This window comes from Puma concolor, chromosome D3 (genome assembly GCF_028749965.1).
Source record: "Puma concolor isolate L17-30 chromosome D3, mPumCon1.1.hap2, whole genome shotgun sequence".
Classification (NCBI taxonomy): Eukaryota; Metazoa; Chordata; class Mammalia; order Carnivora; family Felidae; genus Puma; species Puma concolor.
Genome location: NC_141678.1, coordinates 7139859 through 7154069, shown reverse-complemented (window position 1 = coordinate 7154069; position 14211 = coordinate 7139859). Strand labels below are relative to the sequence as shown.

Sequence of the window (14211 nt, the reverse complement as noted above, 5' to 3'; positions counted from 1 at the left end):
ACTTTTCACGAAACACTTATTCTTTCTTAGGGGTTATAATTAAATTTGGTAACAAATAAGCATTCAGAGACCAAATTCTATTTTGATTGTAAAGAATGTTCTCTTGATGCTTTCTTCCAATAGGTATTTAATTGTCGCCTGGTGGATCTTGACTTGGCATTGGGTTACTGCACTCTGTTACCCCAAAAAGAAGTGTTTGAAAATCTCTGGAAGCTCATAGATAAAGCGTGGCAGAACTACGACAAAATTTTGGTATGGCCTGAGCAAGCACAGCTTCATTTCTTAAAGTATGAAGAGATTTAGGGGAAAAAATGAAGTTAGCTTTGCCACTTAATGCTTTAGCAGAAGAAATGTGGAGCCAACTCTCTTGTTTTCTAACAGCTTTTCCTTGACTACTGACACACCATGAGTGTATATGCAGGTCATAAGCACTGCTCAACCCAAAGAATTAGGGTATTTTTTATTTCTTAAATCTGTATGTCGCCATAGACCTTCACTTCTTACATTTACTATATCTGAAGTGTATTTGAAACCTTAGACCCACGAACCAGGTCTTTTTTGTTGGACAAGGTTAGCAGATGCAGAATTTCTCTTTGATGTTTGTTTTAAAATTTGCCTTTTGTGGGGATTTTATTTTCAGGATAACCAAAATTTGGCCTTTTTGAAGGAAAGCCAGACTACATTTATGGCATCATAATAAAAGCTGAATGACCTATTATATCAATAATGACTGTGTGTATGAAGCAATATGTAATATTCCACACTGTTATCACAAAGAAAGGTTATGATTTTTGTTGTTGGGTTTCATCCAAAAGGTGTTAGAACATATTCTATTGTGATTGAATTTTAATTCTATTTTAATTTTTTAGGCAATATCTCTGGTGGGCTCTCAGCTGGCCAGCCTCTATCGGGAAATAGAAACAGAGCTTAAGTTCCGTGAACTCAGTACTGATGCTCAGTGGGGTATTCGTCTTGGCAAACTTGGTGTGAGTATTCTTGGTGTGAGTACCATCAAATTTGATCCATTCTGATGATTTCCTCAGGAAATCTTAAAGTCTTCTTCTTTGGGGAGAGGATATATGTTGTAGACTCATAAATTTTAGTTATATTAAATATACACATTAGTGTTTTCAAACAAATAAGGACCATTTGCTTCATTTCCTCTTTTCTGTATTTTTAAGAAAATTTAGAAGAGGCTTGACTTTTTTTTTAATGTCTGTTTATTTTTGAGAGAGAGAGACAGAATGTGAGTGGTGGAGGGGATGAGAGAGAGGGAGACAGAATCCAAAGCAGGCTCCAGGATCTGAGCTGTCAGCACAGAGCCCGATGCAGGGCTCAGACTCACAAACTGTGAAATTATGATCTGAGCCAAAGTCGGACACTTAACCGACTGAGCCACCCAGGTGCCCTTGACTTTTTTTTAATGTTTATTTTTGAGAGAGAACGCACTCGAGAGAGCAGAGCAGGGACAGAGAGGGAAGGAGAGAGAATCCCAAACAGAGAGAGGGAGAGAGAATGCCAAGCAGGTTCTGCACTGAAAGGTGTGGGACTTGAACCATGAACCGTGAGATCATGACCGGAGCCGAAATCAAGAGTCGGACACTTAACTGACTGAGCTACCCAGATGCACCCCTGAGGCTTGACATTTTTTTTCTACTTAGCTTTCCCACTGATAGAACTATATCTAGGATTAATTAACATATAAGCTGTTTCAGACCTAGCCTTTAGCCTCATACTTTTCTGTTGCTGTTTGGTGGAAGATAAGTCAACGTGAAGGTGCCTGGGTGGCTCAGTTGGTTAAGCATCTGACTTTGGCTCAGGTCATGATCTCATGGTTTGTTAGTTCGAGCCCTTCATCAGGCTTTGCACTGACAGTGCAGAGCATGCTTGAGATTCTCTCCCTCCGTCTCTGCTCCCTCCCTGCTTGTGTGCTCTCTCTCTCGCTCACTCTCTCTCAAAATAAGTAAACTTAAATTTAAAAATTAAAAAGATAACATCAGTGTGTACACAGGTATACTGAAGTTTATGAACTCCTAGGGAAAAGTCATTTTTCACTTTGTAAATACAAACAGAACTGTGTTCTTTTTTTTTTTTTAATTTTTTTTTTCAACGTTTATTTATTTTTGGGACAGAGAGAGACAGAGCATGAACGGGGGAGGGGCAGAGAGAGAGGGAGACACACAATCGGAAACAGGCTCCAGGCTCTGAGCCATCAGCCCAGAGCCTGACGCGGGGCTCGAACTCCCAGACCGCGAGATCGTGACCTGGCTGAAGTCGGACGCTTAACCGACTGCGCCACCCAGGCGCCCCCAGAACTGTGTTCTTGACGCTATGTCTTTAAAACATTTTGGAGCGCCTGGGTGGCTCAGTCGGTTAAGCGGCCGACTTCGGCTCAGGTCGTGATCTCGCGGTCCGTGAGTTCGAGCCCCGCGTCAGGCTCTGTGCTGACAGCTCAGAGCCTGGAGCCTATTTCAGATTCTGTGTCTCCCTCGCTCTGACCCTCCCCCGTTCATGCTCTGTCTCTCTCTGTCTCAAAAATAATAAATAAAAATTAAAAAAAACAACAACATTTTATGTTACTCGCATAGGAATGTGATCACTACAGAAAGGATATGTGTTTTGAAGCCTAGTTCAAATGTAGAAATGGGACTGGTTATTGCTAACAACTAATTGATGAAGAACCGAAGGGTAACTTGATTAAGAGATTTGGGGCCCATAGCCAAATATACCTGAAATCTCAGAATGATGGTCAAGTTGGGTAGGGGGATAAAAAAGGGTTAGAGGAGTCTAGAAAAATGTTTCTCTATAAAAAAGGACAATAAAAAGGCAAATCTCCATGGTGTCCTTATTCTAATACCTTTCACTTTATTGGGGTTTTTGTTTTGCTCTTTTTATTTCTAGATTTCTTTCCAGCCGGTTTTCAGGCAACATTTTCTCACCAAGAAAGACCTCATTAAAGCTCTTGTGGAGAATATAGATATGGACACAAGCCTCATTCTGGAATATTGCTGGTAACTCTTTAAACTTTAGTGGTATTTTTACTATTAGGTTAACAAACTGGTACTCCTTACTGCAAGAACACAGTAATAAAGATGATTATTCCATGCAGTCTATGGACTGTGGATGTTTTTTTTTTTTATCTCCAAACTAAGTGAATCCAAAACCAGATTAAATTCTCTTAGGTTATCACCTTTTAAATTCATGGTTAAGTGTTTCCCAGACTTGCCTCATGTTGAACATCACCTGGGGCTCCTGATTAAAAATAAAGATTCTTGGGCCCCTTCCTGGTGGTTCTGACTCAGCAGATCTGGGCCAAGCCCCAAACTCTGATCCATAATAGGAGTTCCAGATGATTCCCATGATAGGAAAGTTTGGGAGTATTGTTATGAGCAATTGAACTTCTAAATCAGATCAACATAGGGGCAAAGTAATCTTAAATGAAGATATAATGGAGAGAAAAAAAAAAGATGTAATGAAAAGTATGATTTAGAGGCACCTGGATGGCTCAGTCAGTTAAGCATCCAAGTTCAGCTCAGGTCATGATCTTGCGATTCTTGAGTTCAAGCCTCACACTAGTGGTGCAGAGCCTGCTTGGGATTCTCTCTCTCTCTCTCTCTCTCTCTCTCTCTCTCTCTCTCTCTCTGTCCCTTCTCCACTTTTCTCTCTTCCTCTCTGAAAATAAATAAACTTAAAAACAGTTTATTTATTTTGAGACAGAGTGAGTAAGGTGGGGGCAGAGAGAGAAGGAGAGAGAGAATCAAGCAGGCTTAATACTGTCAGTGCAGAGCCCAATGTGGGGCTTGAACTCACAAACCGTGAGATCATGACCTGAGCCGAAATCAAGAGTCAGATGCTTAACCGACTGAGCCACCCAGGCGCCCTTATAAATAAACTCTTAAATTAAAAAAAAAAAAAAAAAAAAAAGGATAATGAGGTTTCTTATTGAAAGAAAAGTGTGGGGGGGCGCACCTGGGTGGCTGTCAGTTAAGCATCTGACTTCTGCTCAGGTCATGATCTCACGGTTCATGGGTTTCAGCCCTGCATTGGGCTCTGGCTGACAGCTAGAGCTTGGAGCCTGCTTTGGATTCTGTGTCTCTGTCTGTCTGTCTGTCTGTCTCTCTCTCTCTCTCTCTCTCTGCTCCTCCCCTGCTTGTGCTCTGTCTCTCTCAAAAATAAATAAACATTAAAAACAATTTTTTTTAATATGATTTAGGGAGAATTTTTTAAAATAACAAGTAAAGGGGCGCCTGGGTGGCGCAGTTGGTTAAGCGTCCGACTTCAGCCAGGTCACGATCTCGCAGTCCGTGAGTTCGAGCCCCGCGTCAGGCTCTGGGCTGATGGCTCAGAGCCTGGAGCCTGTTTCCGATTCTGTGTCTCCCTCTCTCTCTGCCCCTCCCCCGTTCATGCTGTCTCTCTCTGTCCCAAAAAAAAAAAAAAAAAAAAAAAAAAAGTTGAAAAAAATAAAATAACAAGTAAATAAAATAAAACTAAAACTAAATGTTTATAGATAAGTTATTGTGATAAGTAGGAGTAAATAATATCTCAGACGTTTATCTAATAAATAGGATGACCAGTTTGTTGTCACTTTATTAGTTTCAAAGTGCTTTCATGCACCATCATTTAATTTTTACATTTTTATTGCATATTAGCACCAATTTATATATGAGAAAACAAACCCATATTCAGTGACCCACTTAAGGTCAAATAATAAGTGGTGACTGGTTTTAAAATACTGTCTCTACTCCACTCATGCTCTCTCTCAAAAACAAATAAACAAAAAAAATTTTTTAATGGTCCTACTTAAAGCTTTTCTTGATATTTGTTATTCTGTGTAGCAAATTAAGCTATCATCTTCATAGGGCTTAAGGCATTTCAATTGTCTATAATTTCATTCTTCATTTTTTTCAAATTTTTATTTAAATTCTAGTTAACATACAGTGCAATATTGGTTTCAGAAGTAGAATTCAGTGATTCATCACTTACATACAACGCACAGTGCTCATCATAACAAGTGCCCTCCTTTATATTTGTTTTAATTTTTTTTTTTAATGTTTATTTATTTTTGAGAGAGAGAGAGACAGAGACAGAGCATGAGCAGGTGAGGGGCAGAGAGAGAGGGAATCACAGAATCTGAAGCAGACTCCAGGCTCTGAGCTGTCAGCACAGAGCCCAATGCGGGGCTCGAACTCAAGAACCTTGAGATCATGACCTGAGCCGAAGTTGGACGCTTAACTGACTGAGCCACCCAGATGCCCCTGTTTTAATATTTTTTAACATTTATTTGAGACAGACAGAGTGCAAGTGGGGAGGGGCAGAGAGAGGGAGACAGAATCCGAAGCAGGCTCCAGGCTTTGAGCTGTCAGCACAGAGCCCGACGCGGGGCTCAAACTCTAACTATGAGATCGTGACCTGAGCCAAAGTCAGACGCTTAACCAACTGAGCCACCCAGGTACCCCAGCAAGTGCCCTCCTTAATATCCATCACCCATCTAGCCCATCTCCCACTCACATCTCTCCATCAGCCGTTTGTTCTCTATCTTTAAGAGTCTCTCATGGTTTGTTTCCCTCTCTCTTTTCTCCTCCTCCCATATGTTCATCTGTTTTGTTTCTTAAATTCCACATGAGTTAAATCATATGGTATTTGTCTTTCTCTGAATTATTTCACTTAGCACAATACACATAATAGCTCCATTTCATTCTTATTTTTTAAATCTTTATTATTTTTCTAATAAGATAGAACATATTAAAATCAAAGTTCCATATAATCTTACCATTCAGGAATAATCACCGTTTAAAGAATTTCACCTATATTGTTCCTTTATTTCCCCTATGCATATAAAAACATGCATTCTTGGGGCGCCTGGGTGGCGCAGTCGGTTAAGCGTCCGACTTCAGCCAGGTCACGATCTCGCGGTCCGGGAGTTCGAGCCCCGCGTCGGGCTCTGGGCTGATGGCTCAGAGCCTGGAGCCTGTTTCCGATTCTGTGTCTCCCTCTCTCTCTGCCCCTCCCCCGTTCATGCTCTGTCTCTCTCTGTCCCAAAAATAAAATAAATAAACGTTGAAAAAAAAAAAATTAAAAAAAAAAACAAACATGCATTCTTTAAGTTTATCACAAACAGAATCATATTTTACAAACTATTTTATAGCATGCATCATTCACTTAACAGTATATTTATAAGATTGGTACATATAGCTTTTCTTTGTATCTCTTGAACTCTGGTATTCCTTTGTATGAATAACTTATTTAGCCCCTTTTCAATGGATAATTGAATTGCTCTCAGTTTTTAAATATTACAAACAGTTGTTGCAGCAGACATCCTTGTATGTGTATCTTGGCTGTTTTTTGTGAAGGGTGTGAAAGTGGAATTGCCCTATTAAATATTTTTAATTTTATTACAAATTTATCCCCAGTATTATGCCATTATATGGCCATGATTTTTTTTTAAGTTTATTTTATTTTTATTTTGAGAGACAGAGTGCAAGCAGAGAGGGACAGAGAGAGAGAGGAGAGAGAATTCTAGGCAGGCCCCATGGTGTCAGTGCAGAGTCCAACGTGGGGCTCTATCTGGTGAGCTGTGAGATCATGACCTGAGCTGAGATCAAGAGTCAGATACTTAACTGACTGAGCCACCCAAGCACCCCAAGATCTGATGATTTATTTATTTATTTATTTAAATTTTTTAGTGTTTATTTTTGATAGCGTGTGTGAGTGGGGGAGGGGCAGACAGAGAGGAAGACAGAGGAACTGAAGCAGGCTCTGCACTAACAGCACAGAACCCAACGTGGGACTTGAATCCACCAACAACGAGATCATGACCTGAGCTAAAGTCAGGTGCTTAACCAACTGAGCTACCCAAAGGGCCCCAAGATCTGGGTTTTTTTAAGTGTATTTAGTTTTTAAAAATTTTTTTTTTTTTCAACGTTTATTTATTTTTGGGACAGAGAGAGACAGAGCATGAACGGGGGAGGGGCAGAGAGAGAGGGAGACACAGAATTGGAAACAGGCTCCAGGCTCTGAGCCATCAGCCCAGAGCCTGACGCAGGGCTCGAACTCACGCACCGCGAGATCGTGACCTGGCTGAAGTCGGATGCTTAACCGACTGCGCCACCCAGGCGCCCCAAGTGTATTTAGTTTTTGAGAGAGGGAGAGAGTGAGAATCCCAAGCAGTCCACACTGCCAGCATGGAGCCTGATGCAGGGCTGGAACCCATGAACTGCAAGATCATGACCTGAAAAACCAGGAGTCCTACGCTTTAACCGGCTAAGCCACCCAGGTGCCCCCCAAGATCTGATTTTTTTTTTTTTTTTAATTTTTTTTTTTTTTCAAACGTTTATTTATTTTTGGGACAGAGAGAGACAGAGCATGAACGGGGGAGGGGCAGAGAGAGAGGGAGACACAGAATCGGAAACAGGCTCCAGGCTCTGAGCCATCAGCCCAGAGCCTGACGCGGGGCTCGAACTCACGGACCGCGAGATCGTGACCTGGCTGAAGTCGGACGCTTAACCGACTGCGCCACCCAGGCGCCCCAAGATCTGATTTTTTAAAGACAGCAGTTAACTCTTGATGATGTGTATGTGATCTGATAATGAGGCTGGACAATGAGAGGGTTCGATGGGAGTGTGTCAGTGAGAAATTGTATGGAAACACATGCATGGAGAGAAGTTAGCCTGTATTTGAATACTTCTTTTAGCACATTTCAGTTGGACTGTGATGCAGCTCTTCAGCTATTCATCGAAACACTGCTACACAACACCAATGCCAGCCAAGGCCAGGGAGACATGAGCACACAGTCTGCAAAGCAGCAGCACCCCAAACTCCTGGCCAAAGCCCTGGAAATGGTTCCTCTACTGACGAGCACAAAAGATCTGGTCATCAGTCTTAGTGGAATACTGCATAAGGTAGATGAATGGGGAACTGAATGTATCGGGTCACTTCAAACATCCCTCCTACCCTTAGTTAATTTAGGTACATAGAGTAACAAGCTGGAAAAGTAAGTCCTGTATTTTTTATAAACTTATAATTTTGGTAATTTTAGATTTCTACCTTTTTAATATAGCTTAATGTAGTAGTTTTCCTCCCTTTTTCCCTGAAAATAGAAATAGCATTTTTTTTCAGATTTTTGAAAATAGCACACATTCTTTGAAAAAGATCAAACTAGAGAGAAGTATTAATCAAAAAGTAAAATCTCTATAACCCCATTCCCATAGATAAAAAAGTTAGTAGTTTGGTGACTGATTTAGACTAAATATTCTATTCTGTTATTCTCCTTTTTTTCACTGAACATATTGTCATTATGTGTCAATAACATACATCTATCTCATTTTTGACAGGTACATATTACTCCACTGTGTGGATAAACATACTGTAACCAAGCCTTTAGGGATGGACACTTAAATTATTTGTATATTTTACTATTAAATATTGCTACAATGAATATCTCCATACATACATATACCTATTTGGCCTCTAGTCTGATTATTTTCTTAGGACATCTTCCTGAGAATTGAAACTTTTAAGTCGAGTAGTTTGTTGGGGGAGTAAAGGTGGATTGAAGGGCAAGGAAGATTGTAAGACTACAAGAAATACTTCAGTATTTCCTGAAATTCAGCCAAAATTAATAAAGACTTTCACAAAAGTTCTAGGTACTACGGAAATCATCTTCCCACTTAGTTCAGTGTTGTTATTCATGTGACTTGAGTTGGCATTTAAGAAATGAAAAAAAAGTAATGGTGTGTGGGCAGAAACAAAGAACAAAGAGAATACTTCCTTTCTTTTCATGAACATATATAGATGCCACCCAATTAATTTTTGCATTTTAGTATGTGGTTAGATCCAGAATGGAATACTTGGAGAAACTTTTGCTTGGAGGCCCACACTTTTAGTTACATAATTTTCAAGAAGACGTCCATTTCCTCCTATTGTACTTTTCCCATCTTAAATGGAAGACATAGAATTTTCATTTAAAGATCTTACAAAATTATGAAGTCTTGATATATTTATTCTTTCTAGATTTTTAGTATCCTAGGAACAGCTTTCTTTTTAAAATCACTTCTGAGACATTTTAAGGTTTATTTATCCTGATACAACTAATTTTAGAGATAAGAGCAATTCAGTTCAGTTGTAGAAGAATTATCTAACACTATGGCACACTGACATTTTACATTTTTGATCTGTACTGATGACCATAATAAAACCTGGCCATCTTAAGTTTTGACATATTTTTACTTTTATACAGTTGGATCCCTACAGCTACGAAATGATTGAAGTGGTCCTGAAGGTTATAGAAAGAGCTGATGAAAAGATAACCAACATTAATATCAATCAGGTATAACTAATGTATCGTAGATTTTAGAATTATATTTTTGCTTCTTTTTGGATCATTTAACAAAATTGTGGTCCTATAGGACCTTTCTGGACTGTCCTTTGAGCTTCATTTTTCGTTTGGTTCCTCTTTATTTTTTTTATTTTTTATTTTTTTAAGATTTTAAAAAATATTTTGTTTTGAGAGAGAGTGTGTGTGCGCATGCGCGTGTGAGTGGGGAAGGGGCAGAGGGAGAGACAATTCCAAGCAGGCTCTGCACTGTCAGCAGAGAGCCCTCCTCGGGGCTTAATCTCACAAACTGTGAGATCATGATCTAAGCCAGAATCAAGAGTCGGACACTTAACTGACTGAGCCACTCAGGTGCCCCTGGTTCTTTAAAAGGGATACAGAAGTAAAAAGACTTGTCACGCTCAGGGTGCCTGGATGGCTCAGCCAGTTAAGTGTTTGACTTTGGCCCAGGTTATGATCTCACAGTTTGTGGGTTCGAGGCCCAGCATGGGGTTTGGCACTGACTAGAGCCTGCTTTGGATTCTCTGTCTCCCTCTCTCTCTGCCCCTCTGCCACTCATGCTTTCTGTAAATAAATACTTCTCATGCTCTTCATATTTTATTGTTTATCTTAATCCTATTTTGGCTTTACTGAGGCAGTTTAAATTTGTCTAAGATCATGAAGTCACTAAAGGACTAATTTAGAAGAATTAAAGCAAAATTTTTGTGATTCAACAACAAAAAAAAAAAAAAAAAAAAAGAAGAAGAAGAAGAAGAAGTAGTATGTGGGACCCAGAGTTAGATTCCACTTTCTATATTAGTAGGTAGGACTGACTCAATTCTATTACTTTCAGGAACTTCTTAGTCTTTTATGAATTTTGGTCATAGTAGCTTTTGTATCTTTTTAAAATGGATTTAAACATTAAAAGAAAATGGGTTGATTCAAAAAATTATACAAGCACCCAAAATATCAGATATAAGCCTAAAGAGATGTAAGGGTATAGAGGATTAATTTTAGACCTACTTCCTACCTTTTTAAAATGAAATCCAGTATTTTTGAGGTCTCCCTCAGACCGTTTGAAGAAGTTATGAGGAACTTTCAGACTCACTTACAAAAATCCCACCAATAACAGGGTTCCATTAGTTTCTCTGAGTATAATTTCTTTAATCATCATATAAATTGTGGTTTAGAAGGATAATCTTAGAGGTAAAACTACAAAAGGTTTTGGTTCTCTTAATGAAAACAAGACCATCTCAGGAATGGAATTCTATGACACGATCAAGTTAGAGAGTTAAGAAACAGGATTGGTTTAAGCTCACAAGAAAATACATTTATATTTTAATATAGGCATTGAGTCTTCTGAAACATTTGAAATCATACAGAAGAATATCTCCTCCGGTGGACCTAGAATATCAGTATATGTTGGAGCATGTGATAAGTTTGCCATCAGCTGCCCAAACTAGACTGCCTTTTCACCTAATATTCTTTGGCACAGCACAGAACTTCTGGAAAATTCTCTGTATGTTCCTTAACTTCTTACGAATTTTACTGAATAGCCCAAATTTGTTTTCTTAAGCAAATCATAATCTTCTTGTTTCTTTTTTAGCTACAGAACTCAGTGAAGAATCTTTCCCAACACTGCTCCTAATTTGTAAATTAATGAAGGTAATGGGTTGACACTTGGTCAAACATACCTTTATACCCTCTAGTTAACTCAGACCCTTTGTAGAAGGATTTTTGTACTACTTTTATGTAAAACCCTTAAAGGCGAGCATGTAAATCAACCTCAGGTTTTTTCTTTTAAGTATATATTTTTTAATGTTTATTTATTTGGGGGCAGGGGAGGGGCAGAGAGGGAGAGAATCCCAAGCAGGCTCTGCACTCCTAGCAAAGAGCCCTTTGCAGGGCTTGATCTCACGACCATGAGATCATGATCTGAACCAAAATCAGTCCGATGTTTAACCGACTGAGCCACCCAGGTGCCCCCAGCCTTAACTTTTCTTTTCCTCTCTTTGAAGTTCTCTTTGGACACTCTGTATGTGTCTACAGCCAAACATGTTTTTGAAAAAAAACTGAAGCCAAAGCTTCTGAAGTTAACACAAGCTAAATCCTCAACACTGATTAACAAGGAAATAACTAAGATCACTCAAACCATCGAGTCCTACTTATTGTCTATAGTTAACCCAGAGTGGGCTGTAGCTATTGGCATCAGTCTTGCCCAGGATATCCCAGAAGGTATGGATTCTTCCTCTAAGTGGGCTCGAAATTGTCGGCTTATTTTGAACTTGCAATAAAAAAATTTACTCCTTACCTATCTTTGAGAAGAGGCATTTAAAACTATTGATGGTAGTTAAAAATGTTATGTGCCCTTTCTCTTCACTTGGTGCATTGCTGAAATGATTAAAATTCGCTGAATGTTGAAAGGCTCCAGTGAAGTCAGCAAGGCTCCTTGCAGCTTATCAGGGTGCAGGGATGTGGGTGTTCTCTACCTTGTCTGTAGGAATAGAAATTGCTTCCTAACAGGTACTCCTGCTTCTAGTAATGAATCCTTACATGTTCTTGCATAACCAAATAAGCACACAAACATAGGCACTTACTGCCATGTTTTTAGTTGTAACAGAAGTCAAAAATAACTACTTTTTAGTTATTTTTTTAATATTTATTTATTTTTGACACAGAGCACAAGCAGGGGAGGGGCAGAGAGAGAGAGAGGGAGACACAGAATCTGAAGCAGGCTCCAGGCTCTAGGCTCTGAGCTGTCAACACAAAGCCCAACGTAGGGCTTGAAACCACGAACCCTAAGATCATGACCTGAGCTGAGGTTGGATGCCTAACCAACTGAGCCACGCAGTCACCCCTAAAAAATAACTGTTTTTTTTAAATGCTCATTTGTCAGGAATTTGTTTTTAAAAATAGAGCATATGCATGGAATAGAATACTATATAGTTGATTTGGAAAGATACCCAAGGTGTATATTAAGTCAGAACAGTGGACAATACCACATGTATGATCTTAGCCTGTTGGGGTTAAAATGTGTGCGTGTACACACAGACACACACAGGGGAAACTTCTGAAGGAATAGAAGCTGAAGAGGAGCCTTTGGACTTTTACTTTTTACTTTGTATCCTTCTGTTTAAATTATGTTTTTTCTCTGAGTATGCATTCTTGTATTAAAAAAAAAAAACCTTGATAATTTGATTAAAATACATTTATCTTAAAAGGATTATGATTTGTTTATAAATCTCTTTTTTATCTGTTCAGGTTCCTTCAAGATGTCCAGCTTGAAATTCTGCCTGTATTTAGCTGAGAGGTGGCTACAGAATATCCCATGTCAGGTGAGTCTGAACTGTACAATGGAAGGCTCCTCTCTTTTCATTTACACAGTGTGCTCCCTGGCCCACCTTCTCATCCCGCCCTGCTGATGGCATCTTTAAGGGTTGGATGCCTAAAATGGATAAAGAAGATGAGAATTTGTGTAGCTATGTAAGGATGTAACTAAGGCAGGGAGGGACCTTGATTGATAAAGATGATTCTTCGCCTCACCTGAGGTTTTAGAATGTGACCTTTTCTTGGAATCCCTGCTTGGGATTTTTTTTTTTTTTTTAAGGATGAAACGCGTGAAAAAGCAGAGGCTTTGTTGAAGAAGCTTCATATTCAGTACCGGCGATCAGGCACTGAAGCCGTGCTCATAGCCCACAAGCTCAACACCGCGGAATATCTAAGAGTGATAGGAAAGCCTGCACATCTCATCGTCAGTCTGTACGAGCATCCTAGCATAAGTCAGAGAATTCAGAATTCCTCCAGCAAAGAATATCCCGGTGAGGACAAAGCACCATTTATCTTTCTGCTCAGGGAGAACTGTCATTTTGATTCCCAGTTATCTTGCACTGAAAACTTGGGTTTCTCTTTTTTTAAACTCTTTATTTTGAATATCTTAGATATTCACGCAGCTGCCAAAGAAATTGCCGAAGTTAACGAAATTAATTTGGAGAAAGTCTGGGACATGTTGTTGGAGAAGTGGCTGTGCCCGTCCACAAAGCCTGGTGAGGTCAGTCTGTCCTCTGAGAGGTTCTCTTGTCCTTTCTGCTGGCTCTGCATTGATAGAACCTTCGGATTAGGAGCTCAGACTTAACACAAGGAATGTTTGCTGCTTTTAATACCTTCTGTTATCAGATGAGTCTTCATGAGGTTATTTCCTTTTTCTTTCTATTTAAATATTGTTTTGCCACTATTTTACCTTTTAATTGGTGATTTCAGATGAACTCTTGTATAAAAGAAGTGGTCTGTGCTTAGATTCATGTGATTAACTTTTTATTTTTCTTAGATTCATGTGATAATTTTATTTTGAAATAATTTTAAACATACAGAAAAGTTGCAGTAGTGTGAATGAATTCCTGTACACCCTTCACCCAACTCTGTTGATGTTTAACATTTTGCCATATTTGCTTTGCCCTATAATATATATATTTATGGTATTTTTCTGGACCGTCTGAGAATTAATGGTATGTGGCATCCCCTTTCACCTCTTAACAAGTCTGTATATCCTAAGAACAAGGCTTTTCTCTTACTTCACCACAGTATAATTATCAAAATTAGATAATTTTAAATTGGTACACTATTGATACAGTACAAACATAGGCTTGAATCTGTGGTCCACATTATAATTTAATGAATTGGCCCAATAGTGCTCTTTTAAGGAACTTTCTCCCCCTGGACCAGGGTCTAGTCTAAGACTATATACATTGCATGTATTTGTCATAACTTTAATCTCTTTTATTTATTTATTTAAAAATTTTTTTTGATGTTTATGTATTTTTGACAGAGTGAGACAGAGCATGAGTGGGGGAGGGGCAGAGAGAGGGAGACACAGAATCTGAAGCAGGCTCCAGGCTCTGAGCTGT

At 39.2% G+C, this 14211-nt stretch overlaps 1 protein-coding gene across 1 annotated transcript in view; it reads left to right on the top strand.

The window, feature by feature from the left end:
• KNTC1 (kinetochore associated 1) overlaps window positions 1-14211 on the top strand; it is a 76962-nt gene that overhangs the window by 45312 nt on the left and 17439 nt on the right. Inside the window, exons 41-51 of the mRNA XM_025933242.2 lie at window positions 124-252; window positions 870-986; window positions 2902-3011; window positions 7691-7898; window positions 9236-9325; window positions 10658-10829; window positions 10917-10975; window positions 11329-11545; window positions 12572-12645; window positions 12918-13128; window positions 13249-13358. Of these exons, the coding sequence (XP_025789027.1) occupies window positions 124-252; window positions 870-986; window positions 2902-3011; window positions 7691-7898; window positions 9236-9325; window positions 10658-10829; window positions 10917-10975; window positions 11329-11545; window positions 12572-12645; window positions 12918-13128; window positions 13249-13358 (1497 nt within the window). The remainder of the gene's footprint in view (window positions 1-123; window positions 253-869; window positions 987-2901; window positions 3012-7690; window positions 7899-9235; window positions 9326-10657; window positions 10830-10916; window positions 10976-11328; window positions 11546-12571; window positions 12646-12917; window positions 13129-13248; window positions 13359-14211) is intronic.